Source organism: Ictidomys tridecemlineatus, chromosome 9 (assembly GCF_052094955.1).
Source record: "Ictidomys tridecemlineatus isolate mIctTri1 chromosome 9, mIctTri1.hap1, whole genome shotgun sequence".
In the NCBI taxonomy this organism is placed as follows: Eukaryota; Metazoa; Chordata; class Mammalia; order Rodentia; family Sciuridae; genus Ictidomys; species Ictidomys tridecemlineatus.
In genome coordinates, this window is record NC_135485.1 from 54,356,275 (window position 1) to 54,375,167 (window position 18,893).

Genomic DNA, 18,893 nt, shown 5'->3' on the forward strand with positions numbered 1-18,893 from the left:
CACCACATAAATGTAAAATAAAGATATTGTGTCCACCTAAAACTTAAGAATAAATATTTTTTTAAAAAAGAAAGAAAGGGTGGGTTAGAGAAAGGGAAATGAAGGAAAGGGAGTGGGGACAGAAATAGGAAAGACAATGGAATGAATCTGACATACTTTTCCTAAGTACGTATATAAACACAGCACAGTGAATGCCACCATAGTGTATATCCATAAGAATGGTGTTATAACTAACATAAGATATATTTCATACTTGCATAATTTTATCAACATGTATTCTATAGTCACATATAACTATATAAAAAGAATTTAAAAAATAAAGCTCATGCAGTGTTTGTAAGCTTCTATGTTTGTGATATAACTCACATGTAACATTCAGCAAAAGAAACTACAAGAGGGTATCCCTGGTGCTGCAGCCATATTGGAGAAATGCAGACAGCAGGCATTTTCCACTAGAGTGTCCACAAGGCCAGCAGGAGTGTGATGTCTGCTTGTGGGGGCTCATGGTTGGGGGATATGCGTGCAGGAGCTGTGGTGGTTTATCTGGGCTCCAGCAAGCAGGTGGCTCTCCCAGTGTCCCACAGGAGTCAAACAGCTGTGGCAATGATGGCTTAGGAGTACTTTGGGGAGGTCCTTCAGTATTTGAATTATTAAGGCATTGAACAAGTGCATATCAGATAAATGTCAACCCTGGATGCAACTCAGAAAGGCTAAACTAAGTCCCTACTTGTTACTTAATTTTTTAAGTTAGGTTGAAGTTTCTAAGAGTGATTTGGTACATTTTAATATCATGGGTGCTGGAATGAGAGCAACCTCAGAGATCACAGTCCAACTCTGTTTACACAGATGAGGAAGATGAGGCCTGTAGAGATTAAGTGACACATAAAACCAGCCCATTATTGGTAGCTAGGAATCTAAGGTTGCCTGCAATTACATCTTCTGATTAAGCTGGGGCAAAATGAGTGCAAATAAAAATGCTCAACTTGGCAAATGCTAGGAGAAATGGGAAAGGTGGGGGATCTGCCTAGATTACAAAGTTATAAGCTGTTCCCCAAAGCAAGGACCCAATACTTGTCAGAGTAACTAAAAGGGATGGAAAACTAACTGATGTTTAGACGTAGGCACAATCTAAAACCTGTAGTGAAAAGAATGAAGGAAAGCTGTAAAAAATACTCATGAATCAAACAACTTTGATTTGCCACATTGACCAAGAAACAGATCAAGAAATCTCAATTGAAATGTTTCAAGAATACAGTATGACTGCTCAGAGCCCCTTAAAAACCAGGGTCCTAAATGTAGACAGAAGGCACATTCACTGAATTTTTAGATAGCAAAAAAAAAAAAAGAAAAAGAAAAGCAAAGCAAAGATGGAGGTAAAAGAGCTAATCTAGACTATATTGAGGACAACAAAGCGTAGTTTCATAGGAAAAAGGCAAAGTCCTTTTATGTGGAAAAATGCATTTATATACATATGTACATTTATAAATATACATACACATACAAAGTGCATGTCCGTATGCACACATGCTCACACAATATTAAGACCCAGTTTAATACCTGTCAAATGTAAACCAAGAAGCAAAGGAAAAAATTCTGCAATGTACATTTGCATCACATAGAGGTGCAGGCAGGTAGCTCATGCCCAAGCTGTCCCACTTACGCTGGAGTATACCTGAAGGATTCAGTTGATTTTCCTATGCTGTCTTATAAAAGAGACGTTGATAAGCATCTGAGAACAAGGAGCACAGAAAATGTGTCCTATGAAGAATGACCAGGGAGGTATAGTAGTTAAAAGTCTGGACACTAGACATTAAGTCTCAGATAAATCCTGGTTCAACTTGTCATTGATTGTGAGCTCTGCATCTCTTTGAGTCTCAGCCAAATGAACATAAAAAGAAATACTACCTCATAAGAATGAAAAGATTTAACTAATGCAACAAACTGCTCAAAAAAATTTCTGATTGAGGAGGGAAAGGGTGTTTACAGGACATTTAGAGTACAGAAAGTACAATAGAAAACCCAGAAAGAAGACTTAATAAAAGTCATATGACAGAGATTTTAGATTTATACTGTATACCTACAGAAAATAGAACTAAAAATCTTCCCCATTAGTAAAGGAGCAAATTTCAGTTCAGTATAAAGAAAGATGGAATGTTAGACAAACGGCCTTTTTGCCCATGGGCAGGTTTTCTCTTTATCTTACATCATACTTTGTACTGTCTAATAGAAGACTAAATGCTCCCCACCTTCCCCTTCTGAATTAATTATTTGATTTTTTAAAATTCCCAACATTATAGTTCCAGTAAGAGCAAAAATTCTATAGCCTGTCACTAACATAGTCATCCAGAGGCTCATGGGTACTTCAAAAGACTTCTTGTAAGTCAGCTGTTTCAAATTAGAGCATGGCTGTACACAGAGGTAATAACATGCATTCAGGTTAATGTAGTCAAAATGTAAACGGATTTGATGTTTTTTTTTTTAAAAAAAAAACAGTTAAAAAGCAATGTTAGAAAACAAGCAAAATAAAGAATAAAACTTTAAAGAAAGTAAATAGGATGAAAAACTGAATTAATTTCTGTAGAAGGAGCCATGATAGAGGGTAGGAGGTACTTGCAGCTCTTGCAGAATACCAGTGACAACTACACTGTATCATAGTATGTGCATAAAAGTTATAGAAAAAACCTACACCAGGAGCTTCTATAAAACAAAGGAAACATGGTAGCAGTGACAAATAGCTTGGGATGTTTTAGTATAAAATGTACATATAATCAGTTTAAATTAGTAAATTCATTTGCACTTGGTGATTTTAAAATCAATATAATGCCAAGAAAAGTATATTGGGCAAAATTTGTGTTCCCAACAGCAATACCACATTATTGAAGGAGTAAAAGGACATTCTTTTTAAGAGTCAAATTAACATTCACTGAGAGAAAAGTATTATTTAACAAAAGTCACCATTATGCCAAGCTAATTTGAAAACAGGGTGCTGCAATAAAAACTGAAGCCAGTTATGAAATGTTCTGAGTGAGCACACAATTATGAAAGTATACATGAAGTATACATTATTATGTGGAATAATAAATATTTTTACATAGCAAGATGGTATTTTCTCAATGTGGCAAATCAGCAGTACCAAATGACTAGAACATGGAAAACTCTGGGTTTAACTTATTATTTTGCTTTCCAAGGCTTAAAAAAGTTGGTTCCTATATATATTTGCTTTTAAAATGTACTGAGTCATTTGGCTGCTTTTCATCTTGCCAAGCCTTATCAATGCCTGAGATTCAGTGATCTTACACTCAAAGACACAGGATAAGACTGGAGGGATAATGCAGCATTGCAGGATTAGATATTCAAAGCTCTGGACTCTGGTCCCAGCTCTGCCACTGATAAGCTGAGGGATCTTGGGTGACTTCTTAAACTCTTTGATGCTTCATTTCATTTCTTTGTTTGCAAATCATAATCTTAGTTGCTTTGCTTGCTTCTTGTTTTGCTCAAATCAGGCAAGACACCATACAACTACATTCAGCAAAATACAAACAAAGTACTTCAGCATCAGCCACCTACCCCTGCAAAAAGTACTACAGATACATTTTCATAATCTACCTGAAAAGATAAAGTCAAATAATTGCCCCATCATAGTTTTCATTGAAAGGGAATTTAAGTTGCTTCTTTTTGAATTTTTTAAAAATCTCAAACAAATGAAAGATGTAATTTAAATTATCAAGAAAATTATTGGAAAAATCCATTTGACCCTTTTATTTTTGAAAACATGCTCTAAAGATTGCAGAAAAGCTCCTTCCAGCAGATGGCAGTATGCACATTTTGCAGCAGGTAAGGGACAATCATACCACATACCATATACCAGTTGGTAAGTCTGTCTTTCCCTATATTAATACACAGGTAAAATAACTTCCTTAAAGTTAAATACAATTTTAAAGTATACTGGGTAAAATGCTAAGTTTTGAATGCTCAGTTGACCCTTAAAAAAGAAAATACTGGAAAAATTTATTAAGATGTTTTTATGTCATCTAATCACCATATTATATGAGTTACAAAGAAATCCTCATGATCAGCTATTTTTGCCACTCAATAAATCATAAGTAGAAGGAGCTAAAAGCATATTATACTGAATTAACAATCTGAATCTATCAGGAGGGACTAAAATAATATTGTTCAAGTGTTTTAATAACCTTTTAGTAACAAAGAAATTTTTATGAAGTAAAAGCAATGTCAACAATAAACAAAAATAATAGCTAATTGTACATACAGTTTTCCAGTTCCAGACTATGTTTTAAATATTTATCTTCATTAATTCAAGTAATCCTTGAAGCAAGTTTAGGAATATTATAATCTCCATTTACAACTAAAGAAACTGAGATAACAGAGAAGTTGCAAAAAATCACATGGCAGAGAGAGCAAAGGATGAAAAGCTAAACAGTCTGATTCCACAATCAGTAGTTTTAACCATTCTGCTGAACTGCACAGACCTACAGACCATAGCATTTTGTTACTACATGAAAAATATTTACTTTTAGAATAATCAGTCATGATCCACTAAGTTTAACAATATGGTGTGAAACCACACTGAGAAAACAAATTTAAAATTTTCACTTTTTTGGTCATCTTCCTTTATATAAATGTTAGAGAAATGAGGATTCTGAATTTAATATAACTAATTATTTCTTAATGATTAAAATAATGATATATGGAAAAAAATACAGAGCTAGAGCAAATCAGTGAAAAGACCATGTAAGAAAAACAATAGGGTAAGACAAATAACTAGTGTTTTAGGTTGCGAAAAAAACATTAAACACAAACATTCTAAGAAGTCCTGTTAATGACACTACATAATTAATACCAATCGAAATACGTCTATACAAAAATGATATATCTTTTCACCACGAGAACCAACCCATGGGACTCTGAGGTGCTCATGGTTGAACTCAGAGTACTTATTAGATTAACTACAGAAGTGGTAAACAGAATATTAATTCAATTTTCAGATGACCTTAAGTTGGAATGAGGTTGCCAATGATGTGAAAAGAGAAAAAAGGTAAAAATCAAATCAAGTATTCTTTTCCTTGAAAGGAAAATTCCTTCCAGGTCTATTCCCGGACAGGACAATTTCTCCCAGGACATTTCCCTGGCAGGACAATCTGACCTGCTTTGTCTGTGAGGCTGATGAACAGCTTTGTCTGGCTTGAACAAAGCAACACTCATTTTTCTTTGAGATGGGTGGGTTAGATCCTGAGAAACATAACTACATGGTGGTCAAGAGAATGGGTTCTGCAGTCAAACTGCCTGGGTATGGATTAGCTCCGGGACCTTAGACATATTATTTGTCTCAGGGCCTCTGTTTCCTCATCTGTAAAAACAGAAATGTTAAAAGAAATAAGTGAGTTCATATAGGTAGGTACAGTGCTTAAAGTGGTGCTTGTCCTTGGAAATGCAAAAAAAATTGTTATTATAATTATTACTCTTTTTACATAGAAGCAAATAAATAGTACCTGTATGTGAATTTTTTAAAAGAGACTTTTGGTTATCTGAAGTGATGACAAGGCAGCCTGGGTGATTCTGGATGAATCTGATGAAAACTAAAAAAAATATCACTCTGTCCACGACTATCTCTTGTGGAGCTAAGTTTCAAACATACACTTGCTTGATTCTCAGTCCCACACTCTATATTCCTTTTATTCAGAGTAGGTAGTTCTTTCCCAAGCTAACTCTTCTTCCCTCAATTCCAATCTCCCTTTAATAATGTTATTTATTAATACCCTTATCAAGTATTTTTTGAACAGTTATTATGTGCTCAGATGTTCCAGGGAGGCCTGAGGAACTGAATAGGACATAAGTTTGAGTCTCTATTCTTCATGTATTCTAAAACAGGCTGCCAGCATGGAAAAGATAAATACAAGAAGACATGCAGGCAAGTCCATTCCAGATGAAAATTGATGCAATGAAGAGCAGAGATCTGAGTAATGAGATCTAGAAGGGAGAGGAACAGGATACCACTTGAGACTGGATGTTCATGGGCAGGAAGGATATGGTCATGTGTTGAGGAAAGAGCAATCTCTAAAGAGGTAAGAGAGCAAAGGCAAGCAAAACCTTGACACACATCAGAAAGCTGCAAACCCTGCTGCAGGCATCCCTGTCACTACCGTGCAAGGCAGTTGAGACCCAGAGAAGTTATACTGATACTATATTTCCCCCAAATGGTGTGCAGACCCCAAATTCAAATAAGTCTATGGGAAGCCCATGCTTGATCTCTTCTCACTGATATCTTTCCTGTCACAGTGGAAGCACTGGATCTCTCCTTTCTTCTAAGGCTTCCTCCCATTTGCTCCCCCCAAATCAGTTTTCTATGTCTCTATTCAATCTCTCTTCCTGGAAGCTGCTTTTCCTTGTTTACTAATATTCTCTAATTCCCTTCCTGAAAAAAAAATAATTGGCCTAAGATGTTTTGTGGCATTTGTCACTGCTTATCATTATACTCTTCAATCATACTGTTCTGCTTCTTTAGACAATTAGCTCCTTTTTCCTAACTAGCCCATAAGATTCTCAAAGTTGTGTTTTCAACCCTCTTCTCTTCTCATATATTTCCCTGCAATATTTCATCACTGCTGTCACTTCAACCAATAGCTACAGGTGGATGAACCCCAAATGTTCATCTAACACTGATCTCTCTCTTGCTCCAAAGTCACCTGTTCAGGCCTTGTAACAGAAGTATACCTATTCACCTCAAAATAGACTTGTCTCCCTAAAACCTATTCTTCTCTTCTGAAAATCACATCACAGTTAAAGACTAAAACATCCCAATTCCTCCTTTTCCTTCAAGTCTTAGAGTCAATCTGTTACCAAGTCTCAGACCTGTCCAACCTCTATTCTCAGCAGCTTAGCATCCATCCAACTCACTTGGACTGTTGCCACAACCTGTTAGAAAATTTGCAAATGTTTATATTAGGGGTGATTTAGAACCATTTTAGAAGTTCTCCAGATAGGAAGACTATAAAAGTTAGATGGTTGTTTTCAATAAGCATAAGCCTGTCCTTTTATGTAAATTATGCTTTAACCTCATTGAAGCATCAAGGGAGTTTAGGGAGGATCAAAAATTGGCATCAGCTGCAAGGCCCTAAAAACTTTTCTGGCCTTTGTAACAATGGATTCATACCAAAAGTCCTGGGAAAATTCCCTTCCTTCAAGAGTAAGGAAGATGGTTCCCTGAGCAAGCTGAAATCTTTTCTATGTTTTAGGACCCTGGGAAACAAAGGTTGGAGCAAACCACAGGAGGATAATGTCATTTTGATATTTGCAGCACAGGAGAGAAGAATGTTTGAATTTTAGGAAGAGAATCCGGGGCCGTACAACCCAAGAAGACAGTGGAGGGGAAACTAAGAGCCTTCAGTACATTCTAAAAGGACATCTTAGAGGACACAAAGTGTGGGTGCCACTATATAAATTTCCCTGTGATGAGGAGACTTGCTTCTAGAATGACAGGTCCAGGATATTTCTGGGAAGGTGCTTGTGTTTGTATAAGAGGTACTAGAACTGACTTGTGCTCACTGCAATTTGTGACCGTGACTCAGTATGTTCAATCTGCATTGGGGGAAATTAAGACAGTTTCTTGATGTAGGAAAGAATAATTAGATAACAAGGTGTCCTAGACTATGGTTCATCCCCTACCTCTAGCACTCAGACACTGTGTTCATAGCACAGTATCTTACAAAGCCTCTCTTCCCAATCACCCTAATGTATTCAGAGTTCACTGTCTGCAACACACACCAATAAAATGATTAATCCTTTTGAAAAACATTTATGACTTTTCATTAATGAGATCCTTAGGATAGCACATACAATTTTCTCCAGTTAGCCTTGGGTTCTCTACCTAGTCTCCTCATGTGCCATCTCCCTTAAGTACCCACCAATTTTACCATGCAATAAACTAACAGTGGTTCCAAAAACACCATGAACTAACACTTTCATGTACCTTGTTACAATCTGTTTCCCATCCTCCCAAGGATCTAATAGGACTGGGCTTATGGGAGATAATGAATACTTGAGCAAATAAATACATAGAATATTATGTATTTATAAATACTGATGTGAATTCAAATGTCAGAAATAGATTTCAATAAATAATAGAAAATAGAAACCTGCTACACAATTTACTTAGGATGCCTGAACATGTATATTCCCCAGATAGATCTGCCTCGCACTCACATTTGAGGCCTTCAGAACTGTTAGTTAAGAAATAAAAAGCAGTGTATTGATTTTGCCATTATTAAGTAATAACCAGTAATCACACATATGTGCTAACACTTAAGTACATTACACTTTGTAGAACCAGAGTGTTTTTGTGGGGTATATATTTTCTTTAAAAAATATTGGGCATGGAAGCCTGATTTCATAGCTATTAGTTATTATTAGTTCATTATCCATCATAAGTAGCCAATTTCAACAGATAAAAAGAATTAATGAATTTTCTCTTAGTTACTTATGATTTCTTGGAAGTATAAATTTTTTAAAATTTTATATTTGGGAAACAGCCTTTTAAAGCAACTCTTTTTTTTTTCATTTGATAAATCCTGAGATTAAAGCATAGACTCAATTTTTTAAAGAAAATTTCAGTAGGCACCATGCACTCAGAAGATCTCTACATAGATCTTCTTAGATGACAAGGATACTGCAATGGCAGAGTGTTGCTGATGGGAAACACCTGGCACAATGAAAGGACACCAGCTAACCTCTTAACCACAATGATGTGCCTCGTCATCCTGTTATATTCTCCAACTAGATTGCTAAAGGGTTTGGTTCAATCAATCAAGTAACTGTATGTTCACATCGATGACTTCATTGGTGTAACAAGACACAGAAGTAGGTAAAGGAAAGACATTGGAGTTTTCTCTGACAAGCAATATAGAAAATGCTTTGGCTTTGAAGTGGGAGCCAGTGGAGTTTAGGGGAGAAGAGCACAGGCACAGAGGCAGAGATCTGTCTGGGTTCAAGTCCTGATGGCCAATATCAGCTGTTGGACCTAGGAAAATCACCTAACCTCCCTACATCTTGATTTCCTTATTTGTAAACTGGACTAAAAATGAAAACATCTTGGGGTTAGAGAGTTTTGATTAATTCATGCAAAGCATTTAGCAGAGGACCAAGCATAGAACAAGGGCAAAAATATTTGGTATGTTTATCCTTAACAACATTAAATCTTTTTTTTAAAATCTGGATCTTAAACTAGATGATTTAAAATACCTTGAAAGATTTTATTACCAACACTTATTCCACATAATCTGTTTCTCCAAAGACTACCCACATAAATGGCAAAATTATCCACCACAATATTCAATCTCAAAATAGGGTAAATCACTCTGAATTCCTCCCTTTCCCTCAGCCCACTGAACCAGTAACGAATTCTATTGATTCAACCATAAACCCTCCATTTTTGCTGCAACCACCACTGCCCAATAAACCATCATTTCTTGCCTAGACATCTACAATTACTTTTCCAATCTGTCTACCTACCTTGTCCCCTAGGTCTCTCCAATTTATTTTTTACAAGTCAGAGAGACAGAAACTGGCCTTTAACAACTTTTCATTGCACTGGAAGTTGTATTCAAAGTCCTTCTATTACCTGCAAGGGGTTTTCTGCCTTTGCCTAGCTCCACCTGACTCCTCATACATCAGACTAGAGCTCCAGTGGCCTTCCTTTGGTCACTAAAACACAAGTGCTAATTCAATGGCTGGCTCTTTTACTTTTGGTTTCAACTTCAGAATTATTTTTTGAAAGAAAGCTTGCTTAACCGTTATGCTCGTGTACAACCCCTGTCAAACATTTGCCATTATTCTCTTTCCTAGCAAATTATTAGTTCCCTGCCTTGTAACCTATGATATGTTTATTTGATTTCTCCAACAGTCTCTAAGTTCACTGAGGGAAAAAAGTAAGTTTGTGTGTGTGTGTCTGTGTGTGTGTGTGCGCTTACCATTACATACCTAGTATATAGCATTACAATATATGTTAAAAAGACAGAATTGATTAAAATTGTATTGCATGTCCACTATGTGGCAGACACTGCTTTTGATACCTTACATAGGAAGCTTAATAACATATAATAGCTGCATGAATGGAACAAATAAACAATTAGAGAACTGCTCTCAAGGGATTCACTAAATTTATAGTAAGGAAGGAATAATTTGTGAAAAGTTTATAGGAACTGATAGTAGATTCTGATCTTGATAAATAAAAGGAAGGAAGGAAGGAAGGAAGGAAGGAAGGGAGGGAGGGAGGAAGGAAGAAAGGAAAGAAGGAATTTATTTGTTTATTTATTTTGAAGAGGCCAAAGAACAAAGGCATGGGAATGGGTTGTCATTGCTACCCTATTTCCCATTGTGTTCTAAATCAATGCCACTGCAGAAATTGTGAAAGATGAAATTTCCTGAAACCAATGTATGGTATTTTCTCTAACCAGCAACAGCCACACTAATCTAATTTGTACAGGATTCATGTGCTGTTTTTTCAACTCTAAAGTGAAGGAGTGAGTTAATAGGTCACCTAAGATCCTTTCAAATGATTCTTGGCTTCCTTTTAAATTCTAAGCATCTTGAGAGGAGGAATCATTATACTCCTTCTTCAAAAAATGTAGAAAGAACAGCTTCTTTTTTTATATATGTAAACATTAGTTGGATATTCTGCCTAGCAGTCCCAATCTATGTTGATTTCAAACCCTGACACCAATTTTTTTTTTTTTATTGTTGGTCGTTCAAAACATTACACAGTTCTTAATACATCATCTTTCACAGTTTGATTCAAGTGGGTTATGAACTCCCAACTTTACCCCGTATACAGATTGCTGTTTCACATCAGTTACACTTCCATTGATTGACATATTGCCTTTCTAGTGTCTGATGTATTCTGCTGTCTGTCCTATTCTCTACTATCCCCCCTCCCCTCCCCTCCCCTCCCCTCCCCTTTTCTCATCCCTGTTTAATGTAAATCTTCTTCTCAAGCTCTTCGTCCTTACCCTGTCCTTGTTTACTCCCCTTATATCAAAGGGGTCATTTGGTATTTGTTTTTTAACGATTGACTAGCTTCACTTAGCATAATCTGCTCTAATGCCATCCATTTCCCTCCAAATTCTATGATTTTGTCATTCCTTAATGCAGAGTAATACTCCATTGTGTATAAATGCCACTTTTTTTTATCCATTCATCTATTGAAGGGCATCTAGGCTGATTCCATAATCTTGCTATAGTGAATTGTGCTGCTATGAACATCGTTGTAGCAGTGTCTCTGTAACATGCTCTTATTAGGTCTTTGAGATTTCTTGGAAAGCTGGGAATGGAACCACCATTTGACCCAGCTATTCCCCTGACACCAATTTTTAATGACTGAAAATCAGCTACATTATGGATTGTTAGAATAGAAAGCAAGATGGGCAGGTGCCTTTTAGTCTATCTTGGAATAACTGATATTTCTCAAACTTTTCCTTTATTCTGACATGAATGAACATATTAATCAGAAAGGCACTGAAAGAGACAGAGAGGGGACAAGAGAAAAGTTCTGCCTTCAAACATCACCACAAAAATGTGTAGAACTGAATATATGAATAAAGAAAATTGACAGTGATTCACAAAAGCAAGACAACTGACAGAAAATACCAGGTGAGTGTGTAGTGGCTGAAAAAAATTCTAGTTTCCTAAAGGGATCGGAGTAGATGAACACATATCTTTTATGTCTTTTTAACTGATTTTCACTTAATAATTTAATACAAATTCCAATTTTAAAAAATGGCACTGTTATACCACACCAGCTTGTGTTCCCTGCAAACTAAACTTTGAAATTTAGAGCTGTTTTTATTTCATTACCCTTGAGGTATTCTCTGTTTCCTGTCCTTAATCTGCAAGAACAAATATGCCAGAACCCCACAGTACAAGATATTATGGAAGGCTGTATATGACCTCTTAGAGAACTGGAAATTTTGCAAATGTAGAATAAACTCTAGAGAGTGACATTTTTGATCCAGCTTTTAATTTAAAGACTTTTACCTAACATTGACACATTAGCATACTATTTTTCTGAAAGTAAAATTCCCTTTTCAAAGGTCATCCTTAATAAACTACATAGCAAAATACCTTCTAATTCAAAGGTTTTCTTTCCTTCCCTGACCTATTCCCTCCCTCCCTCCTTTCTATCTGTTTAGGTTATGTTGTTTAAATCTCCATGGACAAGCAGAATTCTTCCATTAATCTTTGTGTGGTAATGTTTTACTTGTCTATTTATTTGGTAATGTTTTATTTTTTTAAAGAAAGCTTATTATAGGTAATATCTAAACACTGTTAGGCTCTCAGCTGAGAGCCGTATATATGCTATTTCAGCATGAATTAAACCTCATACTTAACCTTTCTCTCCCACTTGTTGTGAATACATTTTTAAAATCATAGTTTCTCTCAAACTGGAATACCTAACAACATACCAGCATAGTTTAGGAGATTAATAAAGAATTCTACAGGTAAACAATGGGCATATTTGTGCTGAATGTCATGGAATTTTATACCAATTTTGGGATTTTTCAAAAACCCACTGACCTGAATTTTAAATTACTCAATTATCCCAAATTTAAAGGGCATTCACGGAAGAGCCACAACTGAAATACAACCACTGTTGCTTTCTCTCCTTATACTTTACTTAATAAAAATAAAATTTATTTAGAATTACTAGTTTCCTAAATCATTACCATCTCAGCAAGATGAGAACAGCAAATATATTTGGTCAACATAAAATTTTCCATGTTGTTCACTTCCTTTCCACTCTCATGCTTCAACTTTGGTTTAGCCCCTCATCAAATCTCTCCTCAATCACTGTGACATTCTGCAGAAAGCTCCATTCTCTCATTAACCATTGCCCAGCCAGCCATCAGATTCCTGATTCTAAAATCTAATCATTAGTTCTCAGTATGAAATCCAGTACATGGTCCTTAGCATAGCAGTTAAGGCCTACTGTAATTTGACCCTTGCCTACCATCACTTGGTCTTCCTGACACCATCCCCCTCTACCTCTTCCACCAGGAAGCCCTGTAGAATAGCAGTTAAGAGAAGGGTTATGAAGTCATTGAGCATGAGTTTGTTTATGCCAGCTCACTAAGTGAGCTTGGTCAAGTGGCGCATGCTTTCAAAGCTGGGATTTCCCTCCTCCAAAATCAAAACAATGACAGAAAATCCCCAAAGACCTAGTTTACCTCCTAGCTTCTGAATGTATTACAGAATTAATGAACATTTTATTGAATCTTTCAATTTTTAAAGCATGGAAATTGCTTCCTAGGAAAGAACACAAATTTTCTAAGGTCACAGAACCATGAGGCTAAAACTTGCTTACCCTTCTAAGTCCTCACGGAATGCCCTCATAGCTTCCTGATGTGACGAATGGGGTCATTTATCACTTTCTGAAATGCTATAATATTTATATTATAATGCCTAAGATGCTAGTATTAATAAGAACATGCTTTTTATTATTTGATTTTTTTTGTAGTTTTCCCTATATTTATCTTTTCTCCTCAACAATTTGTAAATTCTATGAGGACAAAAACCAAATATCTACTGTATTACTCCCAGAGCCCTCTGTGATTCTGATTGTAAGCACCAGCTAGGAGCCTAATAAAGTATCTTCCTAGGAAAAAAACTGCCCCAGGCACAATGCAGGAAGTGAAAATAGCAATTTTCACAGGAATTTTTAAGTTTTTGATAATTTAAAAAAAGTAAAATTCAACATGAAAAACTAAAATATGGTTATATATTTGTGTGCATGGAGCACTATACAAAGAACATGACTTGTATTTACTCATTTAGTCCTTTCAACATTTCTACTATTTTTCTCTTTATAAAGGTAAGGAGACTGAAATAGACAGAGACTAAGAAACACGCCCAAGTTTACACAACTATCAAGTCACACACAAAGTTAATAGTCAATAGTTGAAAACCTATATACAAAACTATGGCCAAGTTCAGTAATTTGTTTAATTAATGTGTGTGGTTTTGTCTTCATAACAGGAATTAGTACCAATGAACAAATAAAAATGTTTGAATCTCTAAACTCATTTTCCATTTCACAGTGATATGGAATATGAGCATCTCAATGAACAAAAATACATATAGCAGATGAACTAAAATATTAGCATAAATATAATCATGATTCATGAAAGGAAGGATTTTTCTTCTCCAGTATAATTATATGAAATCTACTCTTAAGCAAGGGGAAAGAAATAAACAAAGATGCCCCCCAAATAAATAAAAAACCAAAAGCAAAGTCAGAGAATAGAAAGAATTAGGTAATACATTTACAAGATCAATATAATATGTATTTTAAAATGGCATGAGGTAAAACATAGCAGTGTACTACTATCTCAATTATCTTTTGGAAGCAGGTGGCCTATATATTATATTTTATCATTCCTTATCCATTGCTCTTGCCAATTCAAAAGAAAAAAAACATCAGTTCAAGGATACCAACAAAAATTTCTTCTGAATCTGATTAAATCTCATAAAGGAGATATAAAGAGCAAACTTAAAGGGCTCTTTAGTAACTGCTGAGCAGCACTGTGCCAGTAGTGTGCGCTTTGTAAATACATTGCCTTTTATCTTATAATGTTGAAATATCATATTTATTCAGAAGCTCAATGGGCATAAATCATTCATCATCATCCCAGGACACAGTGCAATGCTAGGAAGACCTATTTCATCCTTCCCAGTTTCGAATCAAGGCAGGAGGACAGTGTTGGAAAATATCCCAGAAAAACAAAATAAAAACTATCCCTGTTATAATTCTGTCCCTTCATGGCTTTTAAAATACATGATTTTTCCTTCGTGAAAATGGTCAACTAAAAGAGACTTTTACTTCATGCTTCCTTGGGTTTGGCATTCTTGTGTTTCAAACACATAGATCAACTTCGGAATTGAACTCAGTTGCCTACATATTGGGGACACAGGGCGCAGTCATGGTTTCCCAAAGACACTATGAGAACAGCAGAAGTGAATTAGAGGATCAAAAAGCCTCAAAAAGGAGTCACTACTCACAATGTTCATCAGGGTGAGGAGGTAGTTTTGAACGTGCTCTTTGCCATGGAAACGGACCACGGAGTCATCCACTCCCAGCAGCACCTCGATGTTGTAATCGTTCTCTCCCGCATGTCTGCGGCGCCTCATTGTTTCATTCAGCTGTTGGTCAATGTGGCTGTAAAGTGTACCTAGGTCATCGAGGCCTTCCAGATCCGACTCTATTAAGAAACAAAAGGAACCCAGGCATTTTAGTTTCCCCAGTGGGCCTTCTGCTCAATACCTTCTAAGGAAAAATGAACCCTCTGGGGGTGCCTACCATAAACCATAACCACCAAGATTCTGCCTTTCCTTTTATTCCTTATATAAAAGGCACATATGTGTGATCAGAATGGCCTTCTACAAATACAACACAGAACAGCAACACCGGGGCTAAAAAAATACTGTTCAGAGAGCAGTGCCATGCCAGACTGAAGAGTCCATGAGGATAACAGTGGTTGGTCTCTCCCCAGCTGTATCTCAGTTCCCAGCAAAGCTAGTGGGGGTACAGAACAGTCTGATTATGTCCTTGTTAAATAAATGAAGATTGTAAATAAAAATTGAGTGTCAATGTGTTTACAGTAGTTTATCTAAGGTATGATAATCATGGATTGCAGACTTTATATCACATAAATTTAAACCATTCCTCTTTCTAGTAGCCATAATTTAAAAACAAAATGATGGCAAGACAACACAACCACATTTCACAATGATTGCCGTTCATCAGGTAGTACTTTATTTCTTCTGAGTAGTGAATACTGCAGGGAAAAAGTGGCTGGATATAGAAGTTATAAACACTGGATACTACATTTCTCCACATCTGTATTGCCATCATCTAGACAGCAGGTAATTTCGGTTGTTCTATATCTGAATCTGTGAGATAGCAAAGTAAGACAATCAGAATGACCCACATCCAAGGAAAATAAAATTATAAACAGTTTTTTCTTTCACACAGTTCAAGGACTATAATTATTTTCACTTTCCACATGGACATTTCATATATAGACACAGACATTCACACAAATGTGGGAAAGAATGAGAAAAACTCTCAGGTTATAATGACCTCAATTTAGTTGTGTCCTCAGATGAGGTTATTTGGGGTGAAGAATATTTCGATGTATTATAAATAAAATATCAATTGGATACTAAAATTAAAGTGTTAAAACTGCTGTTATGAGAAAACCTGAAAGTATATTCATCTGCATTTCAAGTACATAAGACTTGGAATTTATTTCATGAACTGCCTTGATTTCTAAAACAAGCTTGACAGAACCAACTCTTGACTCACACTTTATAAGGAGGTTTATTTAATGCTGTATAGTAGAACCTGTAAGCCATTTGAATCAGCATCTGACATTAATGAATAGGTATTTTCCTTTCCACCTTTGTGGTTTTGAGTAAAGCTGAGGGGGAGAAAAATGTCTCTCTTGGCCTGAAAGATTGATGACCAAGCTTTAGCCACATGGGATTGAACTAGTGGAAGTAGATCTCACTCACACCCTTTCAACCTTTAAAAAATATGTAGAAACCAACCCCAGGCATCTGAGTACAGGCACAGGCTCTGCATTTGACTAGGTAGATTTGAACACTATGCTGTTCTTCACTTTGACCTGAATCCAGCTTCCAGCTCATTAGCTGGGAACTTTCTTTTCACCATGGATTCACATTGGCTCCACAATATATAAATAACTCCACAGTCATCCACATCAAACAGAGGCTTTCCTCAAAAGTTGTTTTTCAAGAGCTGTAAACCCACACTGAGAGCAACAGACTACACCTGCAAACAGCTTTACTATTCAACCTGAAGTCTTTTCACACACTTGAGAATCTGAGAGGTTGTAAGAGCTGGTGGACAAATAGGAAATTCACACATGAGTTCTCAGTTCTAAAACTGGCTTTTTGGGGACAGAATTGTCAGAAACAATATCCAATGGAAATATACTAGCCATGTCTTATTTTTTTAATAAGCATGAGCTTTCTAATCAGAAATACCTAGTTTCAAATATTGGTAATGTTTATACTAACAAAATAATTGTACTTAAGATGGTTTACCTCTTTGACTTGCAGCCCACTTCTGTAAAATGGGATAATAACATCTATTTTTCCTCCCACAGTTCCTGAGATGATATAGGTATAATGTAAAACCACTATAAATAATGTTTACACTTAAAATGTTCCAAAACTATTATTTACTTATAATATTTATGATGATAATGATTTTACCTGTAAGAAAAGCCATCTGTATTTAATCCTACCATTATCTCTGCCTCCCCCATAAGATATAGGAATATAAATAATTAAAGGTGAATATCATGCGAATTATGTTCTTGCTGATGCGTATCCTGCATAAAAGAACTGAGAAAAATTACACAGGCCATAGAAAAACTTAAGAAGAGAAAGCAGAGTGACACTTTATATTTAGTATCAAAAATTATGGATCTCTGGTGGCAGCTTGTTGGCATTCTGCCACGTACGTGCTAAGGTCACTTGGATGGGGCTGGCTGAGTTGGCAGCAGAGAGTAATTGATGTGATGACAGAATTAGTAGGAAATTGGGGAAATTTAAGCTAGGAAGAACCTCCAAAAATGTATGCTGAAGATAAAGCATTTCAGGAGAAGTCAAATCCTGTGATATGTACAGTGGTACTACTGTTCCTATGTTTCACTTCATAAAAATGATCCTAGAGTACTTTCTAGGCTTCTCTGAAATATCAAAAGCAATCTGTCTTAATTCTTAGAGTGAGTTTCCTTTTTTTTTTTTAACTTTTTTGGGAAAAGTAATTTTTGAAAACTTAGGAGTTACTGATAAGCAAATTAATATTTTGGATACATTTTGACTGTATCCTTTTGTTTCCCAATTGCTATATATGAATTTACAGAAAAAGAATAATTTTACTTCTATTTTATAGGAATGAATTTGGAGTCGGTGGGCCTGAAATATTTTTAGGATGGAATATGGTATGTTGTTATGTCTAATCATATTTATAAGAAATCGAAGTATCAGAATGGTAAAATTGTCTCCCCCACCCTGCCCAAGAAAAAAAAAAGTCCTATGGTCTGAAAAAGGGCAGAGAACAAAGGTAAAATGGAAATGTTTACGTTCTGATGGAGTTTTGAATCTGACATAAATGCATGTGGGATTGGGAGGCAATCTTAAGCGTACTGTGATAGAGACTGTGAGAGAAGCATGGAGCTTTTGAATAAGCAGTTTTAAATAAGCCCACCTAGAAGGCATTCCAGTCTCCCTTGGGACTATGGATTACATGTGATCAAGATTAAATCAATAAAATCTAAACAGAGGCATTACTTGCATTGTGGTGACGTACATGGGGGATTCATATGCCATTCTTCCCAGGAGGCATGTCCCTTGGCTCTTCCATTTAGTATTCCTTCCTGCTACCTGGAGCACAAGCACCATAAGAGCCCTAGGAGGTGGCATTAGAATCAAGGCATGTGCAGGTATGTGTGGTGGCAATGACGGAGGAGTCCGACTGTCCCCATGATGTGGGGCTATCCTACAGCCCCGGAGCCCTGGATTATCTAGTTTCTGATTTAGTTAATACTTTAGGGATGACACTTGTATCATGTTTAGGCCACCATTCTGATGCACTTTCTTTTACACTTCACTGAAACTCATCCTAGTGTATTTCATTGACAATACTTAATTTTGTTGACTAAATTCCTCTTGTACGCCTATTCTCTATAGGAATTTCAGTTGATCTTCATGTTAGTAAGTAAAAGATCAAGATTCACATTATTAAAATGAATCATGTGTCCTTTCCTTGTAGAAAAGGAGAAAGAATCATATTG

At 36.0% G+C, this 18,893-nt stretch overlaps 1 protein-coding gene across 7 annotated transcripts in view; it reads right to left on the reverse strand.

Moving 5' to 3' along the window:
* Adamts3 (ADAM metallopeptidase with thrombospondin type 1 motif 3) overlaps positions 1 to 18,893 on the reverse strand; it is a 223,432-nt gene that overhangs the window by 40,593 nt on the left and 163,946 nt on the right. For all 7 annotated transcript variants that reach the window (XR_013425814.1, XM_005333257.5, XM_021731648.3 and 4 more), the window contains exon 5: positions 15,067 to 15,266. Coding sequence is in view for 6 of the 7 variants with exons in the window: in XM_005333257.5 (XP_005333314.2) it covers positions 15,067 to 15,266 (200 nt within the window). In the remaining variant the exon portion in view is untranslated. The remainder of the gene's footprint in view (positions 1 to 15,066; positions 15,267 to 18,893) is intronic.